Source organism: Petaurus breviceps, unplaced genomic scaffold, assembly GCF_028583685.1.
Source record: "Petaurus breviceps papuanus isolate PSGF00001 unplaced genomic scaffold, PetGlider_PUasm1.0 138, whole genome shotgun sequence".
NCBI lineage: Eukaryota > Metazoa > Chordata > Mammalia > Diprotodontia > Petauridae > Petaurus > Petaurus breviceps.
In genome coordinates this window covers 1,655,967-1,674,308 of record NW_027185694.1, presented here as the reverse complement: position 1 = coordinate 1,674,308, position 18,342 = coordinate 1,655,967, and the positions used below count along the sequence as shown (strand labels likewise).

General features: G+C 37.1%; 1 protein-coding gene across 2 annotated transcripts in view; it reads right to left on the bottom strand.

Annotated features, from left to right (window-relative positions):
* SLC28A3 (solute carrier family 28 member 3) overlaps positions 1 to 18,342 on the bottom strand; it is a 138,530-nt gene that overhangs the window by 40,695 nt on the left and 79,493 nt on the right. For both annotated transcript variants that reach the window (XM_069105082.1, XM_069105084.1), the window contains 5 exons: positions 18,109 to 18,253; positions 15,013 to 15,126; positions 14,815 to 14,892; positions 5,154 to 5,234; positions 4,282 to 4,362 (listed from right to left, as the gene is read on the bottom strand). In XM_069105082.1, the coding sequence (XP_068961183.1) occupies positions 4,282 to 4,362; positions 5,154 to 5,234; positions 14,815 to 14,892; positions 15,013 to 15,126; positions 18,109 to 18,253 (499 nt within the window). The remainder of the gene's footprint in view (positions 1 to 4,281; positions 4,363 to 5,153; positions 5,235 to 14,814; positions 14,893 to 15,012; positions 15,127 to 18,108; positions 18,254 to 18,342) is intronic.

Sequence of the window (18,342 nt, the reverse complement as noted above, 5' to 3'; positions counted from 1 at the left end):
TCAATGTTTCCTTACTTGTTGACCAACTCAAACCTGAGTTGAGATCATAGAAACTTGGGGCTTGGGGGCTGTGTCTGATCCCAAGAGGTTAATTTTTCCAACTTAGATAGATGGATTTATTAAGTTTTATAGATGCTTGTATTTATTTTTTTACATCACAGTCATTTCCTGTTCTTCTGAAAAATGAACCCTCCTTTGTAACAACAATAACAATAAAAACAACAAAATAACTAAGCAAAACCAACCAAGACAACTGTATCTGATGTAACACTTTATACCTGGTGTTACACACTTTTCTATATAAAAAGAGGGAAGTATGTTTCGCCATACCCTGTCCAGAAGAAAGACTGGTCATTGAAATTAATCTGAGCTTGATTGACTTTCAGTTGTTTTTCTTCACATTTATTTTTATTACACAGGCAGTTATAGAATGCTAGACCTCCTGTCAGGAATACTTGAGTTCAAATCTGGCCTCAGACATTTAACTGGCTGGATGATCCTGGGCAAGTCATTTAACTTCTATTTGCCTCAGTTTCCTCTTCTGTAAAATGAGCTGGAGAAGGAAATGACAAACTGTTCCAGTATCTTTGCCAAGAAAACCTCAAATGGGGTCACAAAGAGTTGGATATGACTGAAACAACTGAACAGCAAAAACACCTACCTCCCTGGGTTGTTGTTAGGATAAAACAAGATAATATTTGTAAAGCTCTCTGCAAATCTTAATGCATCGTGTAATTACTAGCTATATTATTCTGAAAGTGGCAGTTTTTGTTACAATATTTTCGTCATTGTGTAGATTAATCTCCTGGTTCAGTTCACTTTATTTTGCATCAGTTCATACAAATCTTCCCATTTTTTCCCCTAAATTCCTTTGTTTCTTATGTTGCAATAACACTAAAGAGGCAGCATGGTGTGATGCAGAGATGTCAGCTAGGGGAGGGTAGAATAAGATGGGGGTCTGTAATGGGAATGTAAATTTTAAAGATCTTCCCTGCCCCTAGGCTAAACTGCACCTGGAGCCTGGGGTGGGAGGCTTGTTTTTCAGTAGATACTTCTTGATCGGCCAGTGAGTCAATAAGGTTGTTACATTCTCTGAGCCAGGAGAAGGCTATATAAGCCCTGATGTGTAGCTTTGTTTTGGGGCTCACTTTGAGAAATGTTCTGTGATTTGATCTGGATTCTGGGAAGCTGTTGTCCAGAGCCCCCCAGCTTTGAAACCCAGATGTTGTTTGGTATGGATGTAATGGTTGGACAGTTTGGAAATCTGTCTACTTGATCTGTTTCTGTCTTGATAATTCTGTCTGTATATTCTGAAGTTCAGGGTGCTGACCTTTTCCCCCTGAACGAGGTAAACAATATATGTTTGACTGATTAAAATAAGCTTGTTAACCCATTTTGAATTGCTTTTCTTTAACAAAGCAGATCCAAGAACCTGTGCTAGCAGCCACCCTGGGAACACTGGGGTTCTTGCTGCTACAGGGTCCAAGGGTCCAGCAAAACTCCAGAGTGCCTAAGAACCAGATGACATTGTAAATGGGAAATGTTTAACAAAGTAAAAATACAACACAAATGATATTTATTTGTGATTTTTCTAAGTCAATATATGGCCCCTGGGAATCTGTTTCTACTTGAGGTTGATACCACTTGTATAGTGGATAGAGCACCAGACTTGAATTCAGGGTGGCATCCCTACCCTTGAGGCATAGTGACTGTGGCGCCCTGAGCACCTTAGATCTTTTAGTGCTCTAGGAAACAGTCTAAGATTACAAGTCACAGAGAAGAACCTGCGTTGGCAGAGAGTTTCCACACCTGGGAATTTCTTATGCTAATAAAACCATAAGTCTGGTCCCTATTATCTATAGTCACACATTACACTTTCTTTATCTGCTACATTTTTTGGTCACCATAACTCATGACGACCATCCCCAATCAATGTGTAACCATTTTTCTTTCTGATAACACCATAAAAGTGCTACTACTAACTGGTATTTATGTGACTGATTCTTTTTGGTAGAGTATATACCCAGTAGTGGGGTCACTGAATTAGAGAATATTAACAGTTTAGTGGCTTTTTAAAAATAAATTTGCAGATTGTTTCCCAAAATAATCAGATGAATTCACAACTCCCACTAGCAGTGTATTAATATGCCTATCTTTCCAAAGCCCTTTGAATATTGACAATTTCTGGATTTATTATCTTGGATAATTTGCTGGATGAGGTAAAACCTTAGTTTGTTTTTTCTTTCCATTTCTCTTATTGTTAGTGATTTGGGATATTTCAAGTGATTGTTGGTAAACTGCATTTTTTCTTCTAAACCTATTTGTTCATAACTTTTGTCCTTTGACTTCTTCTCTGTTAAGGAATGGTACTAAGAGGTTATTTGTCCAGTCCTATCTCCAAGAGAGCACTTTTTCTGGAGTAGAGATTCCACAGCCTTTGTTGGCAGCTAGTCTCAATGCTTAGTCATCTAAACAGTCAATAAAATCTTCTTTATATTTTTAATTATGTTTAATTAAACTACATCTTACTATAATTTAAACTTAATTCCAATGAAGATGGAGAATAGTGACTCCTTCCTATAATGGTCATGTGATATTTGAAAATCATCAAATTTCACTCATATCTTGCCTATTCTAGTCTAAATTATCCATAACTTTTTACATTTTCTTAGTTTTTCTGCTGCTTGGTACTGTACAGTGACACTCTATCTCTCATTTGAAAGAATCTGACTGACAACTATACCAATTAATAGCTTTTTAGACCCTTCCTGGCTCCTAGTCCCATACTTTATAAACCCAGACGTGAAACTGTAAGGTACTAGCTGACTTTGGGATGCTCCCTAGTTTTCATTTGAATAGACCTTGGTTTTTTTCTTAAATATTTTCTTTAGGAATGTTAGAAAAGACTGATGGCAAGAAAAAGGATTTGCTAAAAGATGAATCCTTTAATCCATCTAGAGATTATAGGTTTTAGAAAGTAATCCAGAGAAAAGGGATATAAATTTGCTTAAGTTATTGTAAGGATATTTTACTGTTAAACATAGCCAAATCATAGACTTGCTGGTTCAAGTTACTATACCTATGTCATATAGACAAGAGAAAAGAAGAAGGAAGGCATTAGACCTGGAAATTGTGAAATGTTTATATATATATATATATATATTTTTTTTTCTGAAGATTTGTGAGAGCCAATCTCCAGGAATAATTAGAGTTGGAAAAAGACACAGTGGGTGGCAGAGGTGGAATAGTATATGAAGTTGGGATAATGGGCAAGGCTTATTTCTAAAGAAAATCTCAACTCTGAAAAGAAAAGATGGAACAAAGACACACTTTTGTTATACTTGCCATGTAGATGGCAGATTTAGGTTAATTCTTTTTTAATGTTCTACTGAATGGAAATTTGCACTAAATATTTTAAGGATGCTCAAACATCATTAGGTTTTTGGAAATTCTGGTTTATATCAGCAATAAAAAACTTTGAGAGCAAGATGATCATTTAGCAATCATTTATTAAGGGCCTACTATGTGCAGTGGTTACAGCACTGGGCCTGGAGTCAGGAAGACTTGAATTCAAGAGTAACTAAGTGTGACCCTGGTCAAGTCACTTAACCCTGTTTACCTCAGTCTCTTCATCTGTAAAATGAGCTGGAGAAAGAAATGGCAAATCACTCCAGTATCTTTGCTAAGAAAACCCCAAATGAGGTCAGGAAGAGATGGACATGACTGAAATGACTAAACAAAAAACATTGTGTACAAAGAGGCAGCATTCTAGAGCTGACATGGGAATCAGGAGGAACCAGTATCAAGTACTGACAATATTTGAAAAATATTGTCTTTGTGACCCTGGATAATTCCTCTTACCTCTCAACAACTCCAGACAAAAGATTAGAAAAATGATAAACAACATTCATTTGCAGAAAAAAACAGCAAGGACTAGGTGAACTAAGGTTCCTTTCCAATCTAAAATTCTATGTTCCTAGAGTTATTTTAACTAATGATAATAAGACAGTCTAGGAGGCCACAGATTCCAATATGCATTAATTCCACATCCTATTCTCAACTGAAAGTGTTTAAGCTGTTGAAAGGGGTATGACTTGTAACAAAACTAGACTTTGTATATGACAAGGACATTAATTTTTTAATACCCTTCTGAAAGTTTTAACAAATATACACAAAAATGAGCGTATATACATTTTAAAATATTTCTGACACTCTCAAAAAGTTAAATGTGCCAGAAAGAGTATCTAATTGGATGAATCCAGTTTTGGAGCTATAACTCACCTGTCCCACAAATATGTTGCCAGCAGTAACTACAGATTCAATAGGAGAAGATCCCAGGGTAACCTGCATTAACCATCCAACCTAAAAGGGGAAAAAGGAGAAATCGCTAAAGGAAGTGTTTGCTGAGAAAAAAAAAAGTCAAACAAAGGAGATTGTAGAGGAAGATGACTTCTGCATGTTTGATCAAGAGGGAAAAGACCTCCTTACTCTGTTTTTTTCCATACTCACTGTTTTTATTTCATGGACAGCCTGCTTCTTTAAATGGCTTTGACCAAGCCAACTGTTACAAATTGAAAATGTAACAATGATCAGAGGGCTGGAAATGGGTCATCTAAGGGTCTCTTTTGTGAGAGGAGATCTGAGTGAACTTCCTGGATCATGTGGAAATGGTTGGGGTTGTTCCTGATTCACGGCCTTTCCCTAAAGAATCAAATTCCTCTCCCAATGGCCTCCAGGGTGCCTTGATTTGAGTTGGATCAGTGAACACTTGCACTTGCTATAAGTCAAAGGTAACCAACAGTAACAGGGAGGAAAGAATTCTCAGATTTCTTTTTTCCTGAGGGGGGCGGGACCTGGATAAATAGAGGCAGCTTAGCAGTAATACCTTTTCTTTATTTCACAGACATTCTCTACATCTTAGGCTGTCAAAGCCACATTCTATGTTTCAGCTTCTAACCATCTATATAACACACGTATTGGCACTTGTCTCTTATCTCCCTCTCTATCTCAGAGATAGTCTCCTATCTCTGGGCACCTAAGTCTTATGGATGGATTCAGAAATACAAATACTTGGCAAGACAGCACTTCAAAGCTTCCCCTGAAAGATGCAGTTTGAAGCAGCCATGCTGACACTTGACAGAACCTGCAATTACCTTTCTAATGAGCCACTGCATGAATCCAAGGTAGTAGAGCATGGATATCACTGTGCTGAAGAAGACCACTACTGGCAAGACCTAGTGCAAAAGCAAAAGCAAATACAATTGAGAGCAAATTTTCTTCCTCGTTGGAAAATAACAGTTCTTTAAAGATGACTTAGAGCAGAGGGTTCTTCTTCTGGGGCCATGAACCCCTCGATTTCAGAGTGTCTGTGAATGTTTTTAAAGATACTTTTATTTTTTTTATTTTGGAGGGAGGAAGGCAAGGCAATTGGGGTTAAGTTACATGGCTAGTAAGGATCAAGTGTCTGAGGACAGATTTGAACTGAGGTCCACCTAGCTGCCCCTGTAAATGTATTTTTAAAACATTTAAAAATATTTTAATAATACATAAATATTTAAAAAATATTTTAAAATACATATACGTATTTTCAATTTTATTCTTAATATTTAATATTTTTAAATATTTTAAAAATACATATAAATATTTTAAAAATACATTTACAGGGGTGGCTAGGTGGTACAGTGAATAGAGTACTGGCCTTGGAGTTAGGAGGACATGAGTTCAAAGGTGGCCTCAGACACTTGACCCTTACTAGCCATGTGACCTTGCGCAAGTCACTTAAGCCCAATTGCCCTACCCCCCCTCCAAAAGGCAACAAAAAGTACATTTATATATAATTGGTTTCCTTTGTAATTCTATGTATTTTTTGCATCTAAAAAATTATTCTGAGAAGGGGGCCCATAGGTTTCATCAGACTGTCTGATCCAGGACTCTATAAAGGTTAAGAACCCCTGCTTTGGATGATTCTCTTTTTGTTTAATTTCATTGGCATAGGGATTATGTAGTAGTGCAGATTATAGAGCTGTAAGATCAGAGATGAAGTTGGAAATGATGGATAATGGGTCTATCTGATCTTATTTTCCAGATGAGGAAACTGAGGCCCAGCTAGGGTAAATGAGTTGCAGAATGGTATAAGTATGGGAGGTGCCAGAGCAGGGATTTCAATGTTAAGTCCATTGACTACAAAGTCAACAGTCTATCCACTGACCCACTTTCCATCTCTTCTTCCAAACATTTTCCAGTTTACCAATGTCCTCCTTAGAATACCTCAGACATGATCTGATCAGGTTAGAGTATAGGACTATTACCTACTTCCATGTTCCATACCAAATTCCCCCTCCCCCTGCCCCAATTCTCCTTACAGGGATCAAAGAAATAGAGCTGGAAGGAACATCAGAGACCATTATCTAGTCCAATCCCATTTTCTTACAGATGAGGAAACTGAGGCCCAGGCAAGTTAAGTGACTACCTAAGGTCACACAGTTAGTAAGCCAACAGAGGTGAGTTTTTAACACAGGTCCTTTCCCCCCCCCCACAGCCAATGCTCTTTCTGCTATACTGAAGATGCTTTGGGGAATTTAATATAACCAGATCAGCCAAACTATTCCTCTTTACCGAGGACAAAGCCATTGAATCTGCTTTGCTTTGTTATATACAGAACCCTTTGCTATAATGGAATTTCACCAGCACACCATTCTGCAAAACGTCACATTATTTTTAAAACTAGCTGAGCCCCACATGAATGAGAATGAACTTTGATAAGGGGATGCCTGATGTGAAGTTTTTCCAAGTGTATTTCTTCAGGTCACTGTTTCTAGTTTGTGTAATTCCTATGAAGCTATTAATACATGTTATTCTCCCAGCTGAATGAATGGTCAGGTTAAGTAACAGAGGTGCAAAAGACCGAATCCAGGACAGCATGTATGGAAGCATTCCATGTAATTTAGAAAAGTGTTTTAATAATATATAGTATTAAAAGACATTTGTTTCACTATTCAGAATTCACACTCTCGCATGCCTTTTATAACCCTGATTTTAATGGGCAATCTGAGTATTCCTGAGACCATGGACAGATCCATTGAGTGCTTATCTTTAAATTTTAACTGAGATACCACTTGGACATGAACAGTAACCTAAAGAAAAGCCTTTCCCCCTGCCAACAATATGTGTGTAGACCACCAGTGTAGGAAGCATTCTTTACAAGCTAGAAAATCAATAATTAACCACCCTAATCGTTCTGTTCTGAATTTAAAAGTCACTTTCAGGTCCTTGGAGAGGGAAGGCCAACATTTAGGGTGAGGGCCTCATGATTTTACAGAAAAAGGTAAAATCAGATGAAAAGAAAGCAAGGAGATTCATTTCGTGTCAAACTCAAAACCTATAAAGGAAATAGGCTTTTAAAATGACACATGATTACCTTAATTAATGTTAACAATAAAGGAAATGTGAAAACTATAAACTGTCACTTTTGAATCATTGTTCACTATTCACACTCTCTCCCAGTAGAGGGTAGGTTTATGAGGTGAAGAGACTGGGGGGAGTTGAGGTGATTATTGATGAAAAAACTGGTCACTGAATCAATAGATCCAAGCTTTCTGACTTAAAAAGAACTATCCCAATTTGAGTCCATCTGGCCTGTGGCCAGTTTGCTTCTCTCTTGCAAAAAACAAAACACACACACACACACACACACACACACACACACACACACACACACACACACACACACACACACCCCAAACCCATCAATCTCTTCTGGCTAGGCTAAGTACTTAGCCTAGCCTTTCCCCCTTGCCATTGTTTTAGGCAATGCTCTGTTGCAGGACAGAGAGGAGAAGCTGCTGGAACAAAGAAAAATGCTTTAGCAGTGATATTTGGTGACCTGGAAATATGAACATTGAGAAAATAACATCATGGCAGTGAGTAGAAAGCTATCTTCTTACATTCTCCATAACCCTTTTGGGTTTTTTTTAGCTTCTTTTGAGTTTTTATTCTTGTAAGGTAAAATTAGAAATGAAATTTCTCAAATTTTAAGTTGATTACAGAGGAAGGATAGATAGGGCAGGTTCCGGTCCTAGAACCCAAACTCCTTTTCTTTTTCTATTGAAGAGAATGCCAAGTGAGAATCCTGGTGGTATCTTGAAAAAAGAATGACATCCTGTATTTGACTGAATAGGACATGAAACTTGTGAAATCTTGGCCCAAGTTCTATCTCTTCCATTAACTTGCTATGTTCTTTTCCCTTATTTTCCCCAAATATAAAATTGAGACAGTATTGCCTTTCTCAGTTACTATACTTGGATGTTAGAAGGCTAGATGAAATGGTATGTGTTTAAAGTTCCTTTAAGAAAATAGTCTTTATTACTTGTGGTATGGGTAAAGATTTTTTTGTAGCAACGAAAAATGTTGAGGATTGAATGTAGTTTTATTACTCATAATTTATATATGTTGCCCAGAGATTTTTCTTATTTCAGGAGGCAGCCAGCCTAATGTGTGGCAAGAACAAAGGGAGACTGTGAGTTGGGAGACAGTGAAAAGAATGCTGAAATCATGCCTTTGGTGCTTAATACTTGTGTGGCCACTTCCCTAAATCTCAGTTTCTTAATCTGTATTATCTATATTAGAGTTAGAATGGATGTTTTCTGAAGTCCTTTCTAGCTCCAAAATCTATGATCTCAAGTTCTCAAGACTGGTCCCTGATCTATCACTTACAATCCCTTTTGTGAAAAGACAGTAATACTTGCACTAACTACCTTATAGGGCCATTGTAAGGGAAGTATTTTGGGAAGCAAAAGGACTCTGTAAATAGAAGCTGTTAGTGTTCTTTTGATTGGTGTAACATATAATAGTTGAAATTCATATGCTGTTTTTAGGGTTTGCAAAGCACTTTCCCTACATAAAGTCTTTTGACCCTTATAACAACCCTATGGGTTGAATGTCACTGGTGTTTTTATCCCTGTCTGTAAGAATAAAGAAACTGAGTCTCAGTAAGTTTAAATGACTTGTCTGTGGTCACAGAACTATTTAATGGGCAGACCTAGGTCTACTTAATAGTATCTCAAGGTTAACTTATTTTGCAGAGTGGAGTACCTTGGTGCAAACTCAGTGTCAAATAGGAGAGAGCTCTCCCTTCTTCCCTCTCCAATATTAGATTCTGCTTTGAATTTGAACTATACTTGTATCCTTAATCTTCACACTGGAATCAGATACAAGTGAGATTCCTACTTTGATCTCCATGCTGGACATGCTCTCTAGTTCAGCTATGGGTACTTCTTGTGGTCCATAGTAAATTCTCCAACTTGGAACTCAATTTTGAGATCTTAATCCAAGGTCAGCCAAGTTCATGATCTGTTTAAGTATGCCCTTATCTCTGAGTCTGTTTTGTAAACTGTTACCCAGTCAAGTTGATTCTGCCTTTCCTTTCCATGTTCCCTGGAAAGGGAAATTGCCAACTCCAAGGCTGTGAAATTTGAGAGCCTCAAATGAGCATAGTACTCTAAGAATCAGTATTCCTTCTCCACCCCCCCCACCAGTTATGTATAGAAATGTGAGACTGATATATCAGTATAGCATCAGAGTAAAATGCAGGATTTGGAGTCAGGAAGAACCTGGGTTCTACTTATGATAGACAAGTCACTTGACCTTTCTGATCTTATTCTTTCTTTATTTTTTATATTTGAATAATATTTTCATTTTTTCCCAGTCTGATCTCAGTTTCCTCATCTTTAAAATGGAAATAATAATACTCTACCTTGATAGTCAACATGGTAAAGTAGATAGAGAGCCAAATGCTTACAGATGATCAATAACAAACCACCACTTTAAAATCTAGGTCCTAATTAGTGCAAATAATCAATCTTCTGAAGTGGTGGCATTATTTAAATTTGCACTGAATATGTGGGAACCATTTAAGATATTTTACATAATTATGACTTTCAAATTGTGTGGATTTGGATACTTGCAACCCCTTCAGGGGGCTCATTATTCCCAGTAATTAGTCTTGGTCGATGGTATTGGATCTAGAATGATTCCTATATAGCATCTAGTCCAAGGCCTTCATTTAATCACTAACTCTCATTCATATTACACTTTAGTCTTGGTCGATGGTATTGGATCTAGAATGATTCCTATATAGCATCTAGTCCAAGGCCTTCATTTAATCACTAACTCTCATTCATATTACACTATAAATTGTAAAGTACACTTTCCCCCTAATAAGCTACATAAACATGACCTCTTGTACTTTGCAGATGATGAGACTGAAAATCACATAGGTCACAAAACTCACAAGACGACTCTGGATGAGCATCTAATTGTTATTCAGTGTGAAGCACACTTTTTTCACTTGTTTTTCTTGCTTTTTTTTCTTTTGCAACATGGCTAATATGGAAATAGGTTTTGCATGACATCACATATATAATTGATATGATGCATTGTTGTTTTGTCACTTTCAGTCATTTTCAACTTGGTAAAGTTGTGTCTTGGTAAAGATACTGGAGTGGTTTGTCAATTCTTTCTCCAGCTCATTTTATAGATGAGGAAACTGAGGAAAACAGGGTTAAAGTGACCTGCCTAGGATCATATAGCTAGTAAGTGACTGAGGCTGGATTTGAATTCAGGTCTTCCTGACTCCAGGCCTGGCATTCTATCCACTGTGCCACCTAAATACCCATCTATCAGTGGAGCTCCCTAAGTTACAAGAGTATAAAAATAGCACCTGTCCTTCTGAAGAAATTTCAGTGCTTAAGTTATTTGTAGACCACAATCTCCTTTTGCCAAAATCTCAGTTTTTAGGTGCCCATTGGTGGGCTCTGACAAAGTATGAGAAACGATCTTTCTTGCTGAGGCAATATGCGGTCATGGAAAGAGTAATGGATTTGGAGTCAAAGGATCTGGCTTCAAATTTGGGCTTTATCACTTACTATCAGTGTCTACTTGGACTTTCTCTGGGTCTCTCTTTCCTCATCTGTAAAATGAGGGAAATTGTACTGAATGACTTCTAAAGTCCCTTTCAGCTCAAAAATCTACAGTCCTACTCCCCCAGTACAGAGAGTGCACGAGGCATTTAATACTCCTTGGCATCTCTAAATAGATGAAAATTACTTCACTGGCTTGTCAACAGGAAAGCCAGACCAGTCATCTCATCTGAGTATTAGCTATGCCTTCCTATCAAAAGCAGTGAGAGTTTGACATATACAAGATATTTTAATTGAGTTTCAGGTTGATTAAGCTTTCCATGAGCATCTTTGGATTTACTTAGCCTTTTTGCTAGTTTGTTGAGTTGATAAGAGTGTGGCTCTCGCTGACCTGCAGGTCTTATGAGGATGCCAGTGATGAAGCAATTTAATTTGACAAGTCCAGTTACTTCGAATTAGTGCCTCATTTTGGAATTCTCAAATGCCCAATCATATGGGCCTCTGAATTAGAAAAAACAATGTAGTCGATATAATTACTGTAAGCCATTTTAACCCAGCAGGATCAGTACTTCTGGTTTTCCCACATACAGCCTAACTAGAAATATAGGGCAAGGCAAAATTTTTTTTCTTGTTTAAAACACATTTATTTACTCAAACAGGCGTTTATACTCTGCAACAGAAGAAAAAACCCAACAATGGAAAAACAAAACAAAACACTTCATCATAAACATGCCTCGTCCAGCCAAATAAATTCCCACAGTGACCATGCCTGAAAATGTAGAACTCTCATCCCCTCACTGGCAAGAAGTGAGTTGTGTTTTCCCTTCAGGACTCTGGACTCATAGTTTATCATCATATTGATAAGAGTTCTAAAGCCTTTCAAGGTTGTTCTTCTTTCTCTTTCTTTCTTCCTTTCTTTCTTTCTTCCTTTCTTTCTTTCTTTCTTTCTTTCTTTCTTTCTTTCTTTCTTTCTTTCTTTCTTTCTTTCTTTCTTTCTTTCTTTCTTTCTTTCTTTCTCTCTCTCTCTCTTTTTCTGTCTGTCTTTCTTTCTTTTTGGAGGGGGGAAGTCAGAGCAATTGGGGTTAAGTGACTTGCCCAAGGTCCCATGGCTAGTAAGTGTTAAATGTATGAGGCCAGATTTGAATTCAGGTCCTCCCAACTCCAAGGCCAGTGCTCTATTCACTGTGCCAACCAGCCATCTCAAGGCTGTTTTTCTTTATAATGTTGTTGTCATTGTATAAATCCTACTTCTTCTCATTTCAAGGAGAATCAGTTCATAGAAAACTTCCCAGTTTTCTCTGAAATTACCTATTGACAAGGCAAAATTTTAAAGAGTTGGTCTTCATTAATGTCAAAGTGCCAAAGTTTATATACCTTTACCAGGTTAGGAGGTTATAATGATAGCTAGCATTTATATAGTCCTTTATAATAAATATCACATTTTATCCTCACAACAATCCTGGCAGGAGGAGGACAGGCAGAAGGATTGGGAGATGAATGGTCCATATGATCATAGATTTAGAGCTGGTAGAATTTAGGGGTCACTTAGTCCTACTGTCTCATTTTTCAAATGAAGAAACTGAAGCCCAGTGAGTGAAATAACTGTCCAAAAGTCACACAGGGAGTTAGATGAGTAGAATTTGAACAGGTCCTCTAAATCTAAATGCTTCTTTTTCTTTCTATATTGTTCATGCTCATAAGGTCTAGACAGCATCGAGAACACTGGTCTTGCAGGCAGAAGTTTTTAGTCTGAATGACTGTGAGAAATGATTCATTTAGATCTCTACTCTAGTCCAATCAGTATTAATCAGTTTGATGTGATTCCACAGGGCTAGTGAGTATAAGTTCTGGATATTAGTCCCCAAAGCTGTGAAATGCAGACTGTGAATTCACTTGCTTAATCATACAAAGATAACTAGAGGCCTTCCACCTTTGTTTTTCTTTGTTATGGGGGCCAATCCCAGAGGTGACTCAATTACATGGAAAGTTTTCCAATTTGTTTTTGTGTCTCTGGACCACTCTCTCTTGTCCAACATGAGCAGGTGACCATCTTATGACCACTTAGTCAATGGAGATGCCTCGTGCTTCACCCAACCCGAGACCCCGCTGCTGCCATACCATTGTTGGCCCTCAAAGCAAGGTCTGTCAACCAATGTAATCCTGTATTTTGTGTAGCCCCTCCAGCCTGTTCAGGTATAAAACCTCATAAAAATAAGGTCATGGAGAAAGGGGGCATCTCAGATTATGAGGAAGATCTGAAGTCCACTTCATGAGAGGGACCCTTTAATAATATGCCATAGGTTCAGAGCCCTGCCTCAGTTTCTTTTACTATAGGTTGGACAGTTTTAAACCCCACATGACTGTCTGTCATTTGAGGCTTGCAGTAATCTATGTTATTGTGTATATATATTAGAACGAGGAACTTTCATGGAGAGAAAGGAAAACAGACTGAATCAGGCTAATAGGGGTGTTTTCCCTTTATAATGGGGTAGGGTAGACTCCTGTACGTTTTGTTATATGAGGAAGAGAAACTGCTATGTCATATATACTCAACAGAAATAAAGTTTCTCCTATAGCAAGGAGTCCCTCCAGGAGAGACCTCACAGGAAGAGGAAAAATGGGGTGAGAGAGACATACTTGGCCAAGTGTCTTCCTGGGTTTTAAGAAGAGGCTTGAGAAGAAAAATATTTGAGAAATAGTTCTTTAAAAACAATCCACTCTGGCAGTAGCAATGTATAACTGGACAAGTCACTAAACCTTTCAGTTCTCCATGCACTTTCTAATGAATATAGAGAAGATGCCAATTTATACTGGAAGATAAAATTCCTTCCCAGTTGTGCTTTAAACTGATGAAATTAGAAACAATCCACCAATAATCATATAAACATGCTTCAAGTCATTCATAATAAGATAAGCACAAAGTTAAACAATTTTGAGGTATTGTCACACACCTACCCCTAGCTCCCACCACCGCCAAAGCTGAAAAAAAGTAGAAAAGATAGGTACCCTCATTCATGGCTGGTGGAGCTGTGCATTATGGAAAATAATTTGGAAATATGTAGGAAAGGTTACTAAACTCTTCATGGCCTTATCTGGTTTAGATCTCCAAGGAGGTCAATGAAAGGAAGAAAGACCTCATCTGTGCCAAAATAATCATAGTTAGAAAAAAAACAAAAAAATGGGAACAAATAATGACTCCTAAGAATTAGGAGGGACTAAATAAATTGTTTTGTTTAATGGAGGCAATTGCATACTATTATGCCATAAGTAAAGATGATTATGATGTATGCAGAGGAATAACTTGAATGATATGAGTCAGAGCCAGGAAAAACATACACAGTGACATTACAATTCAACACAAGAATAGTATATATAATATATACAATAGCATAAAGGAAGACAATGTAGTCCATTTAAACACAAGGGTTAATATTAATTCCAGAGGTCTGAGGTTAAGCCATATACCCTTTTGGTTAAGAAATGGCAAACTTTAAGAGCAGAAATTTATAAAGGCTATTTATTTCAATCATTAAATTATGATATTGCTTAAAACTGTTCTTTATGAGGTAGTTGTTCATAAAAGAGCATTAGTATTTTCCAAATTTAAAAAAATGGGGTCATCCTACCATCAGTGTCCCTTAGCAGACAAAATATAAAACAAATCCAAATAGATAAAAATAATTTACTTGATTGATTACCCAAAACAGGTTTTAAATATATACATATACACTACCATTGAAAAGTCATGAACTACTTAAGGTAAAAGGTATTCCTACAATCATTTCTTTGTTGCTAAAGAAAGACTTTGTTGGGTTTAGTGCCTTTCTATCAATGAAAACAAATAAAAATAAGTTTATAGTTCAGGACTGAGTTACATGGAAAAGGTGGTGGTTCCTACCTTAAAAGCAAAGAGATGGTCTGTGTACTTCTCACCAAAGACAAAAATGGCTCCTGTGTCTGTATACTCCAAGAAAATCTAGAGTAAAGATATCAATATCTTTAAAAATCAAAATAACTGAAAATGATGCTTGTTGAATTAGGGAAAAAACCCTCAGGCCTGATAGTTAAACATAACCCGCATTGAATTCGACCTTACCTGTACTTGGTTCCCCAACCAATTGAATGCTTCAAATCCAGGTGTAGTTCTTAGAATGAGAAGACCAACAAGAAACTGTAATCCAATTCCCCAAAAGACAGGTCTCCAGAACACCTATGATAAAAGAACCAGAAATGCTAATCTTACTAGGATAGAAATGCTATAGTAAGGGACTCAAGATGACACCTTGCATTCTCAAACAGGTATGGGGTTGACTTTCAGATCTCATGTTTGATAGAGCCAGAAAGAATAATTGTCAAGGAAGATACAGAATAGAATGACCCTGGCAGAACCTGACACAAGGTGGCTCATTATGATTTACCCTTTGGAGATCTTTCCTAAACAAAGTCATTGGTTTTTCGTTTACCAAATGGGCTCAGATTCCCTAAGTCTCAAGACTGCACTCCCAAGAATTAATAAACTTACCAAAACTGTGTCTAATTTTGGCACCAACAGTTTAAAACCAACAAGTGATTCCCACTCTTGGTTTCGTATTACTAAAGGGAGTCAGTGGTCATGAATATGGGAGTCATTTAAAAGTCAATGCAATCAGATCAGAGTAGTTAGAGCCAAAGTCAACACTTAACCAACAAATTAGAACAAAGGACAAAGATGGGAATGTACTTCACACAATTACAACAGCTCCCAAAGAGGGGAAGATGCCATAAAAGAAAAAGATCATGGATAGCATGATGACCAAAAAGATCAACAACTACTTTTTCCTTTCTATGGGATCATGATAAGAATAGTCTACGAATACATTGAGGAAATCCTTGAAAATATGAAAAGGGAACAGGTGGTATTTTGCACCTGATTTTCCACAGCAGGGCACTTTTCATAGTCACAAAACTGAGGAAAGATGTAGAGAATATTTTATGGTTGCGTCATTTGTTGATTACTTCCATGCTCCCCAGCCCCCCAAAGCTTTTGATCTGCATAATAAAATGCCATCTTAAGGCTCTCCTACAACATGAGAACATCCAAGATTCAATAAAATACAACCATAGAGATAAATTTGTTTAACAGTCTTCTGATGATCAACCTCAAGGCAAACAGAAAATAGAGAAATACATGCCCCCCAAAAGGTGTTCCCAAATTTAAATGTATTATGTAATTATAAAGAAAAGCAAGCTGTACATATTAGAGATGTATGTACAATTCTCTTTCTTCTACTTTGCATGTGAAATGCTCATTTTATTTGGTGTTAGTCAAGCTCAGTCAAGGTTAGTCAAAAAGAAACACATCTTCAAGATGACTGAGATTGCCCAGATATTCCCGTGTATGGATGAGATTGTACTGATCGCACTGGGGTTCATAACACCACTGGAACTCCTCCTTGGTCACCCCAGAGATCATGTATCCAGCAAAATTAAAATAAATGAGGAAAGCAAAGTAAACGAAGAATGCCTAATGTCCAGATTATGACATGAAGTTGGAGGGGTAACCAGTAAGTTAGTCCCACTAATGCTCATCTTGACTACATGTGGCAGATAGACACTGAACTGAATTGGGAGGAAGAGATTAGGTTAGATTGCATCTCAGGGACTACATAGTATTTGCAGGGATCCCAAGCTGCTGTCTTCTGCCAAAGATCATCTTTTTAATACCAATATTTTCCCTCTTTGGCCTTATGGCTGTGAATCAAGGAACATCATGATCTTAGTAGAATCAGAATTGCAGGTGATCCAAAGGGCAATTAAAATATGCATGGTGGGTGTTAAGTAGACTGCACTGTGTCAACCAAGATAAATTACATCAAAAGAGGAATACAAGACATATAAGGAGGAAAAGACATATATCATCAGAAATGGCTGGTCAGGTAGACTAAGTGAGCAAGAACATAGGGACAGCCAAGTGCAAACAACTGAAAAAGTGGGGAATTCATTAATAAAGGGGAGCTGTGGCTTGGCTTTATCATATCTCACATGTCAGCTCCATGATAAGGACTTCACTCTGGTACCAGTCTGATACCATATAGTTCTCATGCTCTGTGGCAGGATTTTGCTTCAATTTGCCAACTTCCATAAGATCCTATATTTAGAACTGGAAGAGCATTTTATCCAACCCCTTCATTTTTCAGAGGAGGAAACTGAAGCTCAGAAAGGTTAAGTGACTTGCTCAAGGTCACATAAGCAGTAAATAGTGGTGTTGGAACTTGAAATCCCCAAATCCAGAACTTTTTTCTTCACTGTACTAAGCTGTTTGAGAATAATGTAATTGAAATTCAGCCTTGATGGCTTCCCTATTTCACTATACAAAGACTCGATTAGTTCCAAAATAGAGAATTAAGAGAATAGCATTGATTGGCAGTTCAGACAATGTTTGTGATGGTCAAGGGCTCCGTGGAAGAATTTGTGTCACTGAAAAGCTTTTGTTTCCTCTGGATTGAAAATTCCTAGTGTTTGTGATTATATGACAATTTATGTTCTGGGAATTCATTCTCTTTCCTGTTGGAACAATTTTTTCACTCATCCCAACATGGATTGAGAAAATGGTTTGTTGTCAATAAAGCAGTTTTAAGGATATTATGGATAAGTTTTAAGAGAAATAAAGATAAAAAATTCAATATTCAAATGCAGACAATGATAGATAAAAACCCCCAATAAATAATCATAATAAATAAATAAATAAATAAATAAATAAATGAATAAATAAATAAATAAATAAATGAATTAAATGAAAATAAATTAAAAAACCACCAAAACTATGTTGGAATATATGTTGGCTTGGAGTTTTTGATCCAAAAGTGACGGGCTCCATTTTGGGAGGGGGTTGACTGACCCATTAGGGAAAATTATTGAAGCGGGATTTCTAGTTGACTATAGCTACATGATTAGGCATAGCTATAGAAACCATGCCCATGATTTTTTTTTTCCACTTAGCCATTCTCCTTTGTTAAAAGGGAGGGTTTTATTGGGGGAAGGAGAAGTGAAAGGGGAGTAATTAAGAAATGACAGTGCTATAAGAAGAAAATAAATGAATACAACATTTTTTTAAAAAAGTAACCAATGTATACTTTATATCTAATGTCATAAAGCCCAAGTTAAAATGTGGACAAGAGATGAAAATGAATGCAAAGATTTCCTAACTACTTACCCTAGTTGGGTACTTAGAAAATATTAGCATCAGGAGAACATAGAACATAAGTCCACCAAAGGACACCAGAGGCTGGGTTCCTTGTTTGGCTGTGTCAAAAATTAGCCAGCAAATGACCCCTGCAATCAGCATGATCCACATCAGCCTAAGAGAAAGGAAAGAGGGCTGTTGAGGTGACTTGAGGTATTTTCAAATGACAGGCAAACTTTTGAAGAACTTTTCATTTTGCCCAGG